Here is a 17260-nt window from a genome sequence, read left to right as displayed (position 1 = left end):
TTTTTAAAATGTTATCAGCTGTAATGACAGGATGCAAAATTGGCACAATCCCCAATTTAAAATGATTTTTTAAAATTTCAGCAGATTGTTGACCAAAATAGGACAAAAATGAAAATAATATTGTGACATTACTCAGGCTGTGTTTGTACCATAAAAATCATTGTTTTTTCTAAAATTAGACTTAAATGTTAACTTAAATATGCAGGTTGGCAAATAAAAATGCACAGTGTTACTTCTGATAGTAGAAACATACTACCAAGGAATGAGATTATTCTAATTGTTATTGTTCTTCGCCAGTGTGTTTGGTGTTGCACATAGTGTGCCATGGTAAGCATAACTAGTCAGCAATAAATAGTGCTTCTAGCCACAACTTGAGTACCATTAAGTCATGTTGGTGACTATTTTGAATAATATACAGCTGGAAATTTTGGTAACTTTGGATATGCAAACATTTCTGCTGTCAAAAGTCCTGATTATCACAGTAAAGTAAAAGAAAAAAGGCTCAAGTGAACTTGGACACTTCTGTTGTATAGTTGTATAGTAGCTCTCTTTCTCTCTCTCTCTCTCTCTCTCTCTCTCTCTCTCTCTCTTTAATTACAGTCTGGACCCTGAGCAGAAAGACCAGCTAATTGAAGTCATTGAAAAGCTGCTTGCTGATAAAACCACTGTAAGACCTATTTATTACCAAAAATCAGCATCATCATTAATAACACATGCTTCTATCACCATTTATTTGTCAATACATTTATATGGTATTGTGTGTATGGGCTTAGCTGGTCGCAGGCAGTGTGGTGATGGCATTCGAGGAAGTTTGTCCAGAGCGGATTGATCTGATCCATAAGAATTACCGTAAACTCTGCAACCTGCTGATTGACGTGGAGGAATGGGGTCAGGTAGTCATCATCAACATGCTCACTCGCTACGCCAGGACTCAGTTCCTCAACCCCAACATTAACGTAAGTACCATCTCTAAAAATAAATAATATGTGTGTGAATGGCCTTGCCTGAGTTTGAGCTTGTGATATGGTGTATGTTGTATCTGTAGGAGTCCCTGCTGGAGGAGGGTGGAGAGAAGGCATTTTACGGTTCTGACGATGATGAGGATGATGAAGAGAAGAAGGCTGAGGCAGCCGCACTTGCCAAGAGGAAGCCGTATGTTATGGACCCTGACCACAGACTGTTGCTCCGAAACACCAAACCTCTGCTACAAAGCCGGAATGCAGCTGTTAGTACAATATTCATGTCTAAGCATATTTTTGCACTTCTATCCACACGTTTCAGAAAAAAAACATGATTTTTCTGTTGTGGTCACCATATTTAGGCCTGAAGTTCTGGCATCACTGCACACCATGAATGAAGGCTAAAATTACTTACTTTACTTTTACTTCAGAAAGGAATAAACAGTACTTTGACAAAAGGTCAATAAAATAGATTGTGATCCTTGTGCACTTTCCCTTACACATATCTCATTTATCTCATATCTCATACGAATAATAGTATTGGTAATATATTGGGAAACAATATCAGCTAACTTACTAACTTTTGCTAATGCAGTACTTGCTGCTGAGCTAAACCCACTTTTCCCATAACATAGCTAGCTAACATAGCTATGAGGCTATTGAACTGCTGCTTCTCGAAGATATATTGTATATAGTGAAGTGTATTAAGGCAGCCGATTATCATTATATGACAGTTAGCTCTGGTTCACTAATTTGATTGGTCAAGCAACGTTCCAAGAGTGCTTATATTTCCTGTGACCGCACTGGGACGTTTCACTGTGTATATCACTCCGCTCGTCTGTGTTCGCCACATAAAATTCCACTTCCTAGTTTACTACAGTAAAGTTAGCGATATCAGTGGACATAGCAAATGATACTTTTCAAGAATACAACTTTTGACCTAAATTATGAATGGTCATCAGATGAAAAGGAAGAAGAGAAGGCAATTCCACCGGAAGCACCTTTAACAGGAATGTACAAATCAATGTGAGCTAGCTATCCAGCTAGCCGATGTGCTATAAAATGAGTGTAGCTTCCTCGGGATCTGTTTCCACTTGTGGAACAAAAATAAAAGAACATTTGGCCATATTATGTCCTGAAATGTCAGTGACTCGATATTAATTTCTTGTTTATAGAACTGTTGTATAAAAGCAATATTGCACTTGCAATCATGCGGTTATATTGAATATAAGTACAGCTGGGATCAGCTATGGCTGTGCCGCTATTCAGTATAACTGGACTCTTGCTCATGCAATGTTGCTTAAATGTAAATTCAAATTAATCTTCTTAACGATTTTCACAAACTCAATAACACTGAAGCAGTAAGTCCCTTGTTTGGTCTTCAGAATGGCAGCAATTGTACAGAGTGATGTCACATGACACTCAAGGATACTATGTATGCAAATACAGTATATAGCATACGCCACTCTACCATCACTCTCTCTCTCTCACTCTCTCTCTCTCTCTCTCTCTCACACCAGGTGGTGATGGCAGTCGCTCAGCTCTATTTCCATCTAGCTCCTAAAGCGGAGGTGGGCGTCATTGCCAAGGCATTGGTGAGGCTGATGAGGAGCCACAGGTCAGTTGATTCAGTTAATATTGTGCCCTGAGTCCTGAGTAGAGCATCACTGCAGTTATTTGCAAAGTTCTGAGATGTTCTCACATAGTGGTCTAGTGAGATAAGTGTACCCAAGACATCTGATTTTTCACTCACTTCAAAACTCAAAATAGTTAATGTAAATTCATGCAGTTCGCTCAGGTAAGGTTGTCTGACATGCATTTTGCTTTGGTTGGTAAACATTGTTCAGTGCACTAATGTGAACTGGAATAAAAAAAATGGTGGCTTCCTATAGTGTATAATTTATTATGTGATAATGTAGATTTATGGTGTTTTTTTTTTTTCTCTGCAGTGAAGTCCAGTATGTTGTTCTTCAAAATGTTGCAACCATGACCATCAAAAGGAGGGTGAGTCATTTATATTAACTACCATCAATGACAGCAGTCATTGTTTTGTTTTTTTAAAATCAGAAATGCATTTTTTTTAAATCCCTGACTGCATGACCGCAAAAAAATCCAACACATTATGAGGTCTTGGCCTGCACTAATTAACACAACGGCTTTGCTTTTGAGTCTTATCACAAAATAAGTCAAATTTTGCCGCTTTAGGGGATGTTCGAGCCATACCTGAAGAGCTTCTATATCCGATCTACTGACCCCACGCAGATCAAAATACTTAAGGTGATTTAAATATTCAGAAATGAATTACACAAAGACATTTTTACACGTGGCTTTTAAGCATCTTAATATGAATTGAATTTGGTTTAATTTCATGTCCACTACATTCCAGCTTGAAGTGTTAACCAATCTGGCAAACGAAACCAACATATCTACCATTTTGAGAGAATTCCAGGTAAGAAATATATTTTTGAGAAACAGTTAATGTGTGTAATTGAAGGTTAAATGAAAGATTTATTAACCTGTATGACAATGTTTTTGTGTAGACCTACATCAAAAGTATGGATAAGGACTTTGTGGCAGCCACCATCCAGGCCATTGGCCGCTGTGCCACCAACATCGGGGAGGTGAGAGACACCTGTCTCAATGGTCTCGTCCAACTCCTCTCAAACAGAGATGGTGAGTGAAATATTGGATGTTTTATCAAATTTTAACTAAACCATACAAACATTTGGCTAAAAATAATACAAACGCACACTTGGTACTTTAACATTTAATCAAAAAAAAAAAACATTTCTGCATCTTCTTTCTGATGAACTCAGAAAAAATTAGCAATATATTATATATTTTTTGCCATTTCCTGTCAATAGTTTTAATATGCAAATGAAAATTTGGATGAAAACAGGTGGATAGATCTACAGAAGTGCTATAATATAATTCTAGTGCTGATATCAGCATGTGTGCACTGGGACAAATGTTTTTTGTGTGACTGTTGCAGAGCTGGTAGTAGCAGAGTCAGTGGTGGTGATTAAGAAGCTCCTGCAGATGCAGCCTGAGCAGCACAGCGACATCATCAAACATATGGCCAAGCTCACAGACAACATACAGGTGGATCTCTCCAGATCTGTTTAAGATTGTCATTTAATTACCATCACAATAAGCTTTCACAACATCGTTACCTTCATAATTATATTAGCTATATTAGTTACAGTGCATATAGCTATATTAGTGACAGTGTATATTAGTTCCAAGGGTGTAGAAACTAGATACATCATAAACTAGATTTTGCTCAGTAACATAACGAGTGCTCTTCTTTTTCTAACTAAGGTCCCAATGGCGAGAGCGAGCATCCTGTGGCTGATTGGTGAGTACTGTGAGCATGTACCTAAAATCGCTCCTGATGTCCTAAGGAAGATGGCCAAAAGCTTCACCAACGAGGAGGATATTGTCAAGTTGCAGATCATCAATCTGGCTGCCAAGCTCTACCTAACCAACTCCAAACAGGTGACTGCGGGACGTCTCAAGTTATCTAGTCTAAAGTGACTCACATCTAAAGTGTATCTTACTAAATCTGTATTTGCCATGTGTGTTTCTCTCACTGTGTGATCTGATGCTGGAGGAGCTTTAATGACTGGCACTTTGGTGCTGTCCAAGGTGCTGAAAGTAGTCATCCACAGAATAGCTTAGATCAGGAACCCCTTTAACTATAAAATAAATTCCACAAATCCCTCAGTATGGATTTATTTCGTGAACGTTATTTAGATTCTTCACGTAATAGTTTTTGGAGTTTTCTCTTCCTGACATTTCCACTGATAGAACACAGGTCTGAGTTGACTTTGGTGCTTTGACCCCTAAATATAATTTTCATAGTGTGGGTTGTGATTTCCACCCCTGTAACAATTTTTTTTAAATAGTCATGAACCCCTGGCTATGCTTCACGGACCCCACTTTGAGAACCACTGGCTTAGACCTCCAGACAGTTGTATGGCTAGATTGTGTACCATCACCAAGATGCCATATGCTCTAAGGAAGAGGGATTTTCAGAGGCAAAACATATGTAACACATTAGTCATTAAATCATGGAGTAAGCCTAGTTGTTCTAGAGGGCTTGTTTTGTAAAATCCTCAGGGAGATTATTCTTGGACAGTGACAAAATACTCTGAAACACAATGTGAGTCATTGTTTTATCAGGCGAGACTAAGACAGTGTGCCTGCCACACACACACACACACACACACACACAGATACACTTTATGTGCTGTCTCACTCCCAGTCTTTCTTTCTCTTAATATTTAGACCAAGCTCCTTACGCAATATGTGCTCAACTTGGCAAAGTATGACCAGAACTATGACATCAGAGACCGGGCACGGTTCATCCGTCAGCTCATTGTCCCCACGGATAAAAGTGGAGCCTTGAGTAAATACGCCAAGAAGCTTTTCCTCGCCCTTAAACCTGCACCTGTACTGGAGTCTCCATTTAAAGGTAAACTAACAATGTTTGTTAAGTTTTTTAGTTTAATATTAAAGGGGAGATTCAACTGATTTCACATTTGTGCAGTTCAAAATATTTATTCATCCCCATCTCAGGATCTTGCAATCTCCCTAGACAATTCTCTGATCTCGCCTTCGGTTACTGCACGCAACCTTGGGGTACCCATGGACAATCAACTGTTCTTCTCCTCTCACATTGCTAATCTGACACGCTCATGTCGAATTCTCCTTTATAACATCAGAAGAATTCGTTCATTTCTTTCCACACGGGCCAGACAGGTGCTTGTTTTGTCCCTTGTCATTTCAAGACTGGACTACTACAACTCACTCCTGGCAGGTCTGCCTCTGAGCACCATTCATCCCCTGCAACTGATCCAGAATGCAGCTGCACGATTGGTTTTCAACCTTCCACACCACCCCATTGCTACACTCCCTCCACTGGCTTCCTGTAGCTGCCCGCATCAGATTTAAAACACTGATGCTTGTCTACAAAGCCAAAAACGGACCAGCATCCACTTATCTCAAAGCACTTATCACACCTCGCGCGGCACCACGCTCCCTCCGATCCTCTAGCACTGCTCGACTGGTCCCACCATCTCTCAGGGTACAAAGAAGGCATGCATCGAGATTCTTCTCTGTTCTGGCACCAAGGTGGTGGAATGAACTTCCCCTAGATGTCCGAACAGCTGAGTCACTGGCAGTCTTCAGACGACGTCTAAAGACTTACCTCTTCCTAAAGTACTGAAGTTAGCACTTACAAAACCAAAAAAAAAAAAGTATTTTCTGAGCGCTTGTCTATTACCTCCTCAACAGAGTTTTGGACTGATGGTATTCCTAGTTTGTGACTTAGTGAGCCAGTATCAGAATGTATTTCTGATAGACTTCAAAGCACTTTTGTAAGTCGCTCTGGATAAGGGCATTGGCCAAATGCTGTAAATGTAAATGTATTTGCCAATTTCCAGTCACCTTTATGTAAATTGCTTAAATAATTTGTTAAAACTAATTAAAATAAACCCCCCCCATTCAATTGCAAAGTCCGTATAACACACATTGTACACACACGCCTCTGCTGGTACAGAAAAATTGTTCTGCGTAATGTTCTTTTCCTGACATTCTTGTTCAGGAAAAGGCATTTGAGGAATCTAAAGCGTCTAGTTGTCTTTGCATGCTTGAATCATACAAATGTATTCATCCGCTGTGTCGGGAGCACATCTTGGACGTGTGTTGCTACGTGCCAAGCTGCTAAGCAACCGATATTCACACAAATATGTCTGCTGTATCGTTTGTAGCCATAATTTACACAAGGCTCTGTCTGTCAATGGAAACGAGTAGAAATGAATACTGATTCGTGCTCTCAATGGAGCATTTCCACAGCCTACAACAACGCACCTCATGTTGCTATTACTGAGTGAGATACTGGCTACTGTAGCAAAAATCTGATATCGACAACTAAATTATTTTACTTAAGAGTCATAAATTCATCTGATTATAATTTATTTTGCAAAACAATCATTGGTGGAGAAAAAAAAGAAAAAATACTCCACGCATTGACATAAAAACTGTCTGAGGTGACCAGAAATTGTTGAATACATATTTAGAACTGCAAAAAGGTGAAATAAGGTGAACTTCCCCTTTAAGCTAGAACTGATTATATTGTTGAAACTGTTGTTTTGCAATGCCTAATGAAATTGAAAATAAAAGTGTGTTTATGCAGGTTGTATTATTTTATTATTCTTGTTTGTGATTTAGAGTCGGTATCTGACTTTTCGTGTCTGTGATGTTTTTTTCTGCATAAACAGACAGAGACCATTTCCAACTTGGCTCGCTGTCTCACCTGCTGAACACCAAAGCAGGCGGCTACCAGGAGCTGCCCGACTGGCCCGAATCAGCACCCGACCCCTCCGTGCGCAACGTGGAGGTGAAGGATTCTGTGCGTGCAGGGGGAACAGTTACTCTCAGAGGCAGGGCTTCGGGGCTCAGGCCTGTGGGAACTGCTCCTCCACCCCACCAGAGGGAGTCCCAACATGCAGGACACATCAAAAAAAAAAAAAAAAAAAAAGCCTATCCACTACAACCAAAATTGGCTCCTCCCACAGCTATGTTTTATATCTCTCCTCGCTCATCAGCATAACTCCACCCTCATCATTCATTGTCATTCCAGTTGGCTCTCGGCCAGCCAGCTAGCTCGTTGTGAGATAGTGACAACAGATATTTCCAGTACACTTTAGGAAGTAGGAGTGTTATGCTTTTGAGTGTTGAGAAATCAATTCAGAATCGAGACTTTCTTATTATATTCATGTTTGTAGTGTTTAGTATTATACCTTTCTGAGAGCTATGTGGGATCTTAAATCCATACCATCCATACCAGACCTCTGCTGGGCCTTCTGGAAGAGCAGTGCCCACAGAGCCTTCCACCCCTCATAAAGTCTGCACTCCACACACTGACTGAAGCCACCTCAACTCATCACACACTCTGCACTACCTCCATTATGCATTTCGGTTCTGAAATTCTCAGTAACTTAACAGAGAAGTCTTTGCTGTCTTCACTGGTTGAGTCTAGGTTTGCTTTGTCTAGCTGTGGAGTGCAGGAAGGAAATGATGGCATATGAGATGAAGGACAGGCTCTTTCTCTCTTCATCATGTGCCACTCCTTTAACGTCTCAGAAGGTCCCAATCAAATTTGCCAGTGCTTGTATACGTACCACCAGAATTCAGAGGGGACCTGTACACCCCATTGAGTGTATGTTTGGTGGACAACATGACAGCAGCTCACATGTGTCTGAGTTGCACCTATAGTCATAGAGGTAAACAGAGCAAAAGTCTAAATATTTCAAGTCCAGTCCATTTCTTTTTCAGTAATGGTGTTCTGTCAGTCCTAAGAGTTCCCTTTACCTTAATATCTCTCCCAATAATTTTCTATATTTCTATAATACACAATATTAGATGCTGTTAATCAGCATGTGATCGGTGAGGTGATTGACAGGTTTGGGTTCAGTTGATTGACATCTAAAAAAAAAAAAAAGACGGCCTTGCATCATGGACATGCAGACACTTCTCACACTTATTTGTAAAAATTAAACTTAACATGTGAACTAATGTAATCCTGTATATTGTGCCTCCGCCAAACGCCAAACCACTGCCTCTATTCTGGTTTCCAGTTTCGAAATTTCTAGTTTCAAAAAAAAGATGCAATTTTCAATCTAGCCAAAATTTGGGTTCGTAATAGGAGCAATATGAAATTGTAGAGCCATGTTGTTCACCGTATATACAATGATTGGTACAACCACAAGCAGAATGTTATTTGATTTGTGCCTTGTCTTTGTTTTCCTTCATTCAATTTAGCAATTTTATATGTTTATCACTCATAATGCATAATACACTCAAGTCATGAAGCAGATTTCCTGTTGAGGAGACCGTGTTGCTATGCCTAATGTAATTTCCCATCCAGTGACCATTTTGTGTTTGTTCCTTTATAACCCCTGTCTGTTTGCTCCACCCCTGCCCCCCTACCACATCATCATCCCACAGCAAGAGGAAGTCATAGACACCAGTGAGGGGCGGATCGGTCTCCTTGGAGACTGGCGAGAGGTGCCCACAAGTGTGCAGTGGCTTCTCCTCCTCCTTATCTCTCATTCTGTCCATACTAGCACCATTTCCTCACTACTCCCAGAGTGCAAACATATATATTGAGGCTTCCATAAGTGAAGAGTGCATGTATTTAAATACATCCCTTATATAATATAGGAATACTAATCTACAGCAATACTAATCCACTAATGGTTGAATGCCTGTAAAATTCTGAAAGGATTATAAAGAACTGATAAGCACTTCATTTCAGGAAAAAAAGACCTCATTTTCCTTTACCAAAGTGTGTATCTGTGTTTGTTGTGTGTGTGTGTGTGTCTTCTCTTACTCTGAAATCTGCTGTTCGACGATCTTCAACTCTCATCTCACTCCTAAATCAGGTGTTCATCCCATTTCTGTTGCACTTCCATTGATTTACAGAGGCTATTTTTACCTTTTGTTTTAATATAACACATGCTTTATAATACACATTTAATTTTTTTTTTTACTTGTCTATTCTACAAACTAAAAAAAATACAATACACATAATTTAATATTATATATCTATAATATATCTGTTGATAATGCAAGTTTTATACAGTTCAGTCATGCTGACTGTAGATTTCAGTGCTATTATATAACATAATTATTCTAACATAAGCTATTACATAACATAACCAGTAAGATTTTGTTAATGTTTTGGACATGGAACCATGGTTGATGTACCTACAGTAGATTTGTTAAGTGCAACCTGAATCCTTGTGTGTACCTTTTTAAACTTTTCTGTTCTCTTCTTTTCCTGGCTCTTCTTCTCATCATCTCACCTCATCATTCTTTCGTTTTTTTTTTCTTTCTTTCCTGTCCGCCAGGTTATTAGGCTGCTTGAAAGAGTCACGAATCTAACCAGCGTGAGTCTGTCAGTTCACGAAGAGCTCTGCGCATATTTGAGTCTCGATCCGTGTCGCGCCAAACCCAGAGTGCTTCCTTGCCAGTCAGCTTAGCCTTAACCCTTCTCACCTAGCCTAGCTTATTGTCTGTCCAGTGCTTAATTCAGCCTAAAGCCTCTGGCTGAGCTTCACTCTCTGCTGTCTCTACCATTAAAGAGCTGGATCCTCGCAAAGAGCCAACTGCCCTCCTCTATTACTTTAGCTCTTTTTCTTCTTGCAATCCTGAGTTATGCTAAAAACACATATTTATAATAATAGCTTCCTATTATTATTCCTATAATAATACCTTAGATGATCCAAATGTAGAAATGCTAATATAACTAATATAATGTCTTAACTCAGGAGGAGGTCATTTGGTACTTCTTTCGGACATATTTTTTAGGTAGACATTTCCCAGTTACACAATAAGTACAGCAGTGACCATGAATGCATCACCTTAATGCTTACATACGTGATTCATCTTTATTAAAAAAAAAAAAAAAAAAAGAAAAGGCAGCATGATGATGCCAGAATCTGATGTAAGCACATCCTTTATATGTTACATATGTTATATGTGTTATATATTTATAGCCTATAGCTGTGGGAGAGGCATTCATGGCCACACATTGCTCTAACACTGTACAACCATGTTGTATATCTGTGTGGTGACTGTGTAATGTGGCTTTCCCCAGGTTCCAGAGTGGACTAAATGCACCAGCAGGAAGGAGCGGAAGGAGAAGAAGGTGGAGAAGCCTTTCTACTCCGACTCGGAGGGAGAATCCGGACCCACCGAGTCTGCTGACAGTGGTAACTCTGGCGAGCATTCGGCAATACAGTGTCTTGCTGCCTGATACTGAAAATTGTAAACTATTTCAAAGAATTTAACAAATAGAATAGAGTTTTGCTGATTTAATCCATAATGTATTAGAGTTTATGCACAAATTAGATATGAAAGGCATAGATGGATTTCACAATAGAGCTCTGTGTGTCCCTCATTCAGCTCTGTGTGTCCCTCTGCTCTCTCTGCAGAGACGAACTCCAGCAGTGGGTCAGAGAGCGGCAGTGAGGAGAGCGGCTCAGGCTCAGAGAGCGAAGAGAGCGACGAGGAGTCAGAGTCTGATGAGGAGGAGAAGGATGGAGAGGAAGAGAAGACCAAGAAGAAGAAGAAAGTAGACAAGAGCAAATCTAAGAAACCAGAGAGTGCAGAGAGGTCTGATTCATTTCTACAGACAGCTGATGTTGGAGGAAGAACGGCATTTTATATGTATACATACGCTATGTAGGCAGTCTGTGGCGTAACACTGTGGTTATGTGCTTTCTTTACAGTGATCAAAGCAGTGGAGAGGAGCAGAAGAGAGGCAGGAAAGGAGGGAAGGAGCAGAAGAGGCTGTCTGAGTCAGAGAGTGAAGAAGACAGCGAGTCTGAAAGCAGCGAGTCGGAATCAGAGTCAGAGGAAGAGTCAGACTCGGACATGGACACCAGAAAGAAGAAGGTTTGAGCTGAAACACATACTCTTCAATTCCGCGGTTCCTCTTTTAGGGTTTCTAAGTTTTTATAAAGCTTCTTGTTTATTAAATCACTCTTGAGTTACAATAGGACTGATGTAATCCTCAAGCCCAACCAAATTTTTTTTTTTGCGTTACCTTCCTCTACTACTCCACAGCCCACACTCATATCGCCTGTCCTGCAGCAAGGAGAACTTATCGACAGCATGGAGATCAGTCTCCTCAGAGACTTTGAAGAGGTGTCCATAGTGTGCAGTGGTTTCTCCTCCCTCTATCTCTGTAAAAAACTTTCAGTGACAGACCTAATTCCTTGAAGAATACTTTGTTTAACTGACAGCAACAGTACAGTCACTACAAAAGTGCTGTGTTATGTTGTTTATTGAAAGTCTTACGTAGCAAAATTCCCTCCTTCTTTTTTACACTTTCTTTTTTTGGATTAATCATTGAGTTGTTTGATTGAGGTGCTCAAAATGCAGAACAGGATGGACATTTTGTGGATTTTTCTCACAGACACCTGCATCAAAACCACCACCTGCAAAGCAGACCAAAAAAGAGAGCAAGAAAGAATCCAAGGAAATGTCTCTGCTAGATCTGGATGACTGTAAGTAGCATCTGTTCACTTGTCTGGCAGGTTATCCAAGTCTTTGAAATGTCTCATTACCTAATGAGTCTTAATATATTTTAATTTTGAAGAAGCCACTAGCCGTAGGTGCTTCAAGAACATACCACAAAAGCGATATTCCATTTTTGGTCCATTCAGTCTTTTTCTTGCTAGTACTCTATGATATGCCCACTTTTTTTTGCCTTGTAGACAGAAAGGGAGACTTTAATGCCATTAATATTTTCTTCTTCTTTGCCTCAGTTGAGCCCACCCCCTCACCTCAGGTGACCCCAGTAAACAACTTCCTGTCCAGCAGCCTGGTGGCAGATCTAGAGGGGCTGTCACTGACTGATACTGTACTCGCCCCCACTGTGAGTTATATACGCCACTGTCTTTTTTTAAAACACGTTCCAGAATGATTCCCTCTACTTGCTCGTTTGACCCCCATCATGTTTTCAGACCATCGCCCCATCAGGCTCGATGAGGATGTACGAGTTATTGCACCGCATTACAGGAGAGGGTTTGGGGGTTGAGTACTGCTTCTGCAGGCAGCCCTTCAGCCCTGATCCTAACATGGTGGCTGTGCAGATCCAGTTCACCAACAATACCAGTTCAGAGACCAAGAACCTACACATCGAAGAGCCCAGACTGCAGTCTGGTATGAGGATCAAGGAGTTCACCGAAATCGGTTAGTCAAAGAAGACTTTTGCACACATTTGCAAATTTTAAATGTTATTTTAATTTTAAAGATTATTTTTCAGTAATTACTCATATCATATCGCAGTGCTCAAAAATTAGAGGCAACTTATGGACATGACTAGTAATTCACTCACTCACACACTCAGATTTACTCACAGTCACTCGCTCATTCACTCACACACTCACTCAAATTCACTCACTCACTGATTCATGTACACACAAATTTATTCACACTCACACACTCACTCAGATTGACTCTCACACACACTCTCTAATTCACTTACACTCATTCAATCACATTCACTCATTCATTCATTCACACACACACACACACACACACACACACATACACATTCAGGGGACCTCAAGTAGCTTTTGTATGCATCGTTTTTAAAAGGGATGAAACTGACCTTAGCACAAAACAAAACCCAAAATGGTTCCTCAGTGGTGTCTTGAATAATGAAGCGTTCTACACTATATGGCCAAAGGTTTGTGAACACCTGACCATCACACTCATATGTGCTTGTCGAACATCCCAGAAGCTCCACTCTTCTGGGAAGGCTTTACACTAGATTTTGGATCGTGGCTGTGGGGATTTGTGTTCATTCAGCTACAAGAGCATTAGTGAGATCAGGCGCTGATGTTGGTGAGGAGGTCTGGGGTTCAGTCGGTGTTCCAGTTCATCCCAAAGGTGTTGAGTGGGGTTGAGGTCAGGGCTCTGTGCAGGACACTTGAGTTCTTCCACTCCAACCTTCACACACCATGTCTTCATGGAGCTCGCTTTGTGCACATGGGCATTGTCATGCTGGAACAGGTTTCAGCCTCTTAGTTCCAGTGAAGGGAAATTATAATGCTACAGCATAAAGAGACATCCTATACAATTACAAAACTACTTCCAACTTTGTGGCAACAGTGTGGGGAAGAACTACATATGAGTGTGATAGTCATGGGGTGCAAATACTTTTGGCCATATATTGCATCTTCCTAATTGGGCTCTTAACCTTTTTTCAAACAGCACATTATCTGATGAATGCATATGTGTTTGCCAATGCAAATTGTGTTTATATGAAACTTATGGGATGAGAAATGTGCCACTACAGTGTGAATGTAAAATGTACAAATGTGAATTTTTATGCCTTTATTTGAATTTTGGAATAAATCTTTGTAGTTGAATGACATTAAGTTAAAATTGTATTCCATTCAAGTTAAACTTGTCATGAATTTGTGTTCAAGGCACAACTCACATACAATTTTATAACAATCGGGTGTAGAAAATTTGGTGGAATAATCCATTTCAAATTCAGATACAAATGTTCAAAACATTACATCCAGGGAAAAGCCAAGGAGCAGCGATTTATTCAGTTCAAACCATGGAATACAATGTCAATTTGATGTAATTCAACTATAAGCCTTCATTTACAAATGTAAATAAAGGCATAAAATTCAGAATGTTACATTTTTAATTCAGATGGTTGTGACACATTTGTCATTCCATAGAAACACAATCTATGTGAAAGCAGGCTATGTTCAGATCTACTACTTCTGCAGTGTAGCACTGTATTTTTACTCTTATTGAAGAAGTTCACTTGGTGAGCATGGCTTAAAGATAAGAGTGTACATCCAGTATAGTATCTTGGGTCTGAAAGACATTTTAATATGCTGTGTATTTTTGTAATGTGAGTGACAGGAACAGTTTACTGCACTCATTCACAAAATGCCAAAATGATGTCAATCAGTTCTGTGTTAAAGGCAGAGCAAAGTCCACATTTAACCAAGGATAAGCTTTAATTAGCTCATTTGGAAATATTTAGTACAGTTTTTATAGTGTTCAGTCCAGACCTTTTGGCAGAAAATTAGCCAAATTGTGAAGATGTGCACAAAAAACCCACAAAAAGTGGTGCAATATGTCTTTGTTTTTATTATAGCATTGTTTAGGGAATATTTTATCTAAATGAAAAGGGTTAAAGGCACATGATACCATCACCTGTCACTTCACTCTGCTTTGTTTTATCTGTAAAATATGTTTGCCATGATTAAAGAGTCACACATTCTTATATGTCTCGTGGTGTGCTGTCTGTTTCCTTTCTCAGAGGTTTTACCTGCAGGCGAATCCGTTACTGTTGTAATGGGCATTGATTTCTGCGACTCCACACAAGCAGCCAACTTCCAGCTTTGGTGAGAAACAAACATTCAGTCCAACTGAATCTGTGTTAGTATTGATGGTCTGTACCACCTACCACCATATACCACCCGTTACTGTTCAAATCCCAGCATCTACCCTGATGAGACCACCGATCACAGATATAAAACGAAAGTCCTCCGTTATAAAGTTCCTCAGTTCTCCTGCGTGATTACTTCTTCCATATTCCAGTCTAAGAAACAGCACAGATTACCATCACTGAGATTATTTTTAATCCTCTTGCCTGCTTCTTTTTTTTTATCAGCACTCACACTCGGAAGTTCTTTGTGTCCATCCAGCCACCGGTCGGAGAACTGATGATGCCTGCTTTTCTGACAGAGAATGAGTTTAAGAAAGAGCAAGGTGAGATGATCAGATGTTCCTCTGACTCTACTGTGCACCAGTTCTCCTCAGCTGAAGCTCTCTGGTTTATTAGAAACATTTACAATGATAAATGTGATGCTTTTTTTATTCTTATGAGCCAGTCTAGTCTCTCTGCTACCATTATTTAATATAACAGATGTATAATGTTCAACGTAGAGCATGTTAGCCCTCATTCTGTCACAGTGTGTAATTGCTAACAAATAAGCAACACTGGATCTCTGAATCAGCTACAAGTACTGAAAGTTCCTCTGTCATTTTTTTTGTTTCTCTTTCTGTGTGGGTTCATTTTTGTTGCTGTCCTTTAGAGACGCTATTACACAGTAAGTTCCCCTATAGGCCTGGCTTCTTTACACTGATAGTTTGCCACCTGCCTCAACCCAAGTCCTGCCCATCCCAATACACACACTGTCTGCACCTCTGCTTCTAGCCATGTTGTCAAATTCTAGTGGCTGTCTTTGCAACACTAAGCACGACTAATTATTTTTCATGTAACGTGGGTCGAACATTCAACTGCAATTCACCAGCGCATCACAAAGCCTATTATCCTCGCGTAGAGTCTATGAGGCAGCAGAAGAAAAAAAAACTGGAATTAGAGTATATAAGCATTCTCAGAAATAGAGCTTGGACACATAACTTTATCAGTTTCCTTTTAATGCATGTCTGAGTTTAAACAAAATGTCAGATATTACGTATGATAATTAATTCAATCTACAGTAAATGATTGACAGATACAGAATCAGCCATAATCTGCTGTTTGGTTTTTTGCCTGTATGGTGACTGGACCCCAAAACTAGAACCTCTAATGCATTCATAGAAACTTTGGAGTTTGTGCATCCTGATGTTTAAGATTCTGTATAGAGCTTTTATACTAATCTAGACAACTAAACGTGCAGTGCTGTAGAGTTGGGTCAGTTTTTATGCTGCATTCAACTAAAGGTTGTAACTCGTACAACCAAAGACATGTGATGGCCTCCTTAATTCCGAGTTCAGCAAGGAATGTCAAATCAACATGGCTGCTCACGGCACAAACAGTAAACAAAGTAGCACTTTTAATCTTTAAATGAGTTATACTATGTATACTAGTATTTACTTTAGATCCATCAACATACAGCCGTATTCGCTTGTTAAATGTATAGCACTGACTGTACAGTACACTGTTTTGAGGAGGAAAATATGCATCACTCGTCACAGTTAGCTTGTTGCTAACAAAAGATGAACATGGAGACGTCATGTTTTTTTTCCACTTTGTAGCTCGAATGCATGGAGGTCTAAAGTGACATAATTCCAAGCGCCACCTTCCCATTTCTGAGGGAAGCCGAATGCAGGCAGGAGCACGTGGACAAATATGAAACTTGAGGGATAAAGAAAGGCCATGGGAGTATATTAGATGGATACACTATTCATTAATCTTCAGTCACTGTTTTATCCCAGTCAGGGTCACTGTGGTTTAAATGACTAATTCTTTATATTTTGGGAAACTGAAACAACTAAGTCTATTATTGCAGTCAGGTACAAACAAAAATAATAAACTGCAGGATTGTTCAAACTTTCTCCGAGCATTGGATTAAAAACCATTCCTGAGCAAGCACACCCCTATAGTGATCTGTCACTTCTAATGTCTTGATTATTGAGTATTGGATGAACTGATGGAACTATTTATGTTCACTCTTTTGCAGGTCAGCTGATGGGAATGAATGAAATCTCAGAAAAGCTAAGCCTGGGGGAGAAGTGTCAGAGTGATCACGCTATTATAGAGAGAGTCACTGCTACAGCTAACCTCAGCAGAGTACCCTGTGGCTCTGAGAAAGAGTGCAGGTAAGGCATAGGGGGAAAAAAACACACACACTTTGGCCTGTCAAAACACAAGTATGCACACACTTATGTTCATGTGATTTACTGTTGATTATACAGTAGGTTGAGAAAATATTCAGACCCCTTCAGCTTTATTCACACTTTAT

General features: G+C 39.8%; 1 protein-coding gene across 12 annotated transcripts in view; it reads left to right on the top strand.

Annotated features, from left to right (window-relative positions):
• Window positions 1–17260, top strand: part of LOC113529806 (AP-3 complex subunit beta-2) — a 47658-nt gene that overhangs the window by 26678 nt on the left and 3720 nt on the right. For 4 of the 12 annotated variants that reach the window (XM_053236712.1, XM_053236711.1, XM_026919286.3 and 1 more), the window contains exons 6-27: window positions 601–667; window positions 774–956; window positions 1046–1225; window positions 2480–2577; window positions 2909–2963; window positions 3165–3236; window positions 3346–3408; window positions 3500–3632; window positions 3952–4061; window positions 4281–4457; window positions 5250–5436; window positions 7244–7362; window positions 8973–9032; window positions 10627–10741; window positions 10964–11144; window positions 11261–11426; window positions 11950–12040; window positions 12302–12411; window positions 12500–12728; window positions 14830–14914; window positions 15184–15281; window positions 16979–17117. In XM_053236712.1, the coding sequence (XP_053092687.1) occupies window positions 601–667; window positions 774–956; window positions 1046–1225; window positions 2480–2577; window positions 2909–2963; window positions 3165–3236; window positions 3346–3408; window positions 3500–3632; window positions 3952–4061; window positions 4281–4457; window positions 5250–5436; window positions 7244–7362; window positions 8973–9032; window positions 10627–10741; window positions 10964–11144; window positions 11261–11426; window positions 11950–12040; window positions 12302–12411; window positions 12500–12728; window positions 14830–14914; window positions 15184–15281; window positions 16979–17117 (2718 nt within the window). Of the gene's footprint in view, window positions 1–600; window positions 668–773; window positions 957–1045; window positions 1226–2479; window positions 2578–2908; window positions 2964–3164; window positions 3237–3345; window positions 3409–3499; window positions 3633–3951; window positions 4062–4280; window positions 4458–5249; window positions 5437–7243; window positions 7375–8972; window positions 9033–9877; window positions 9917–10626; window positions 10742–10963; window positions 11145–11260; window positions 11427–11949; window positions 12041–12301; window positions 12412–12499; window positions 12729–14829; window positions 14915–15183; window positions 15282–16978; window positions 17118–17260 lie in introns of all 12 variants that reach the window. The other 8 variants (XM_026919298.3, XM_026919295.3, XM_026919292.3 and 5 more) reach the window with 4 other exon arrangements.

This window comes from Pangasianodon hypophthalmus, chromosome 9, assembly GCF_027358585.1.
Source record: "Pangasianodon hypophthalmus isolate fPanHyp1 chromosome 9, fPanHyp1.pri, whole genome shotgun sequence".
NCBI classification, from domain to species: domain Eukaryota; kingdom Metazoa; phylum Chordata; class Actinopteri; order Siluriformes; family Pangasiidae; genus Pangasianodon; species Pangasianodon hypophthalmus.
The sequence above is the reverse complement of the archived record's forward strand: the minus strand, read 5'-3'. Positions and strand labels throughout refer to the sequence as shown.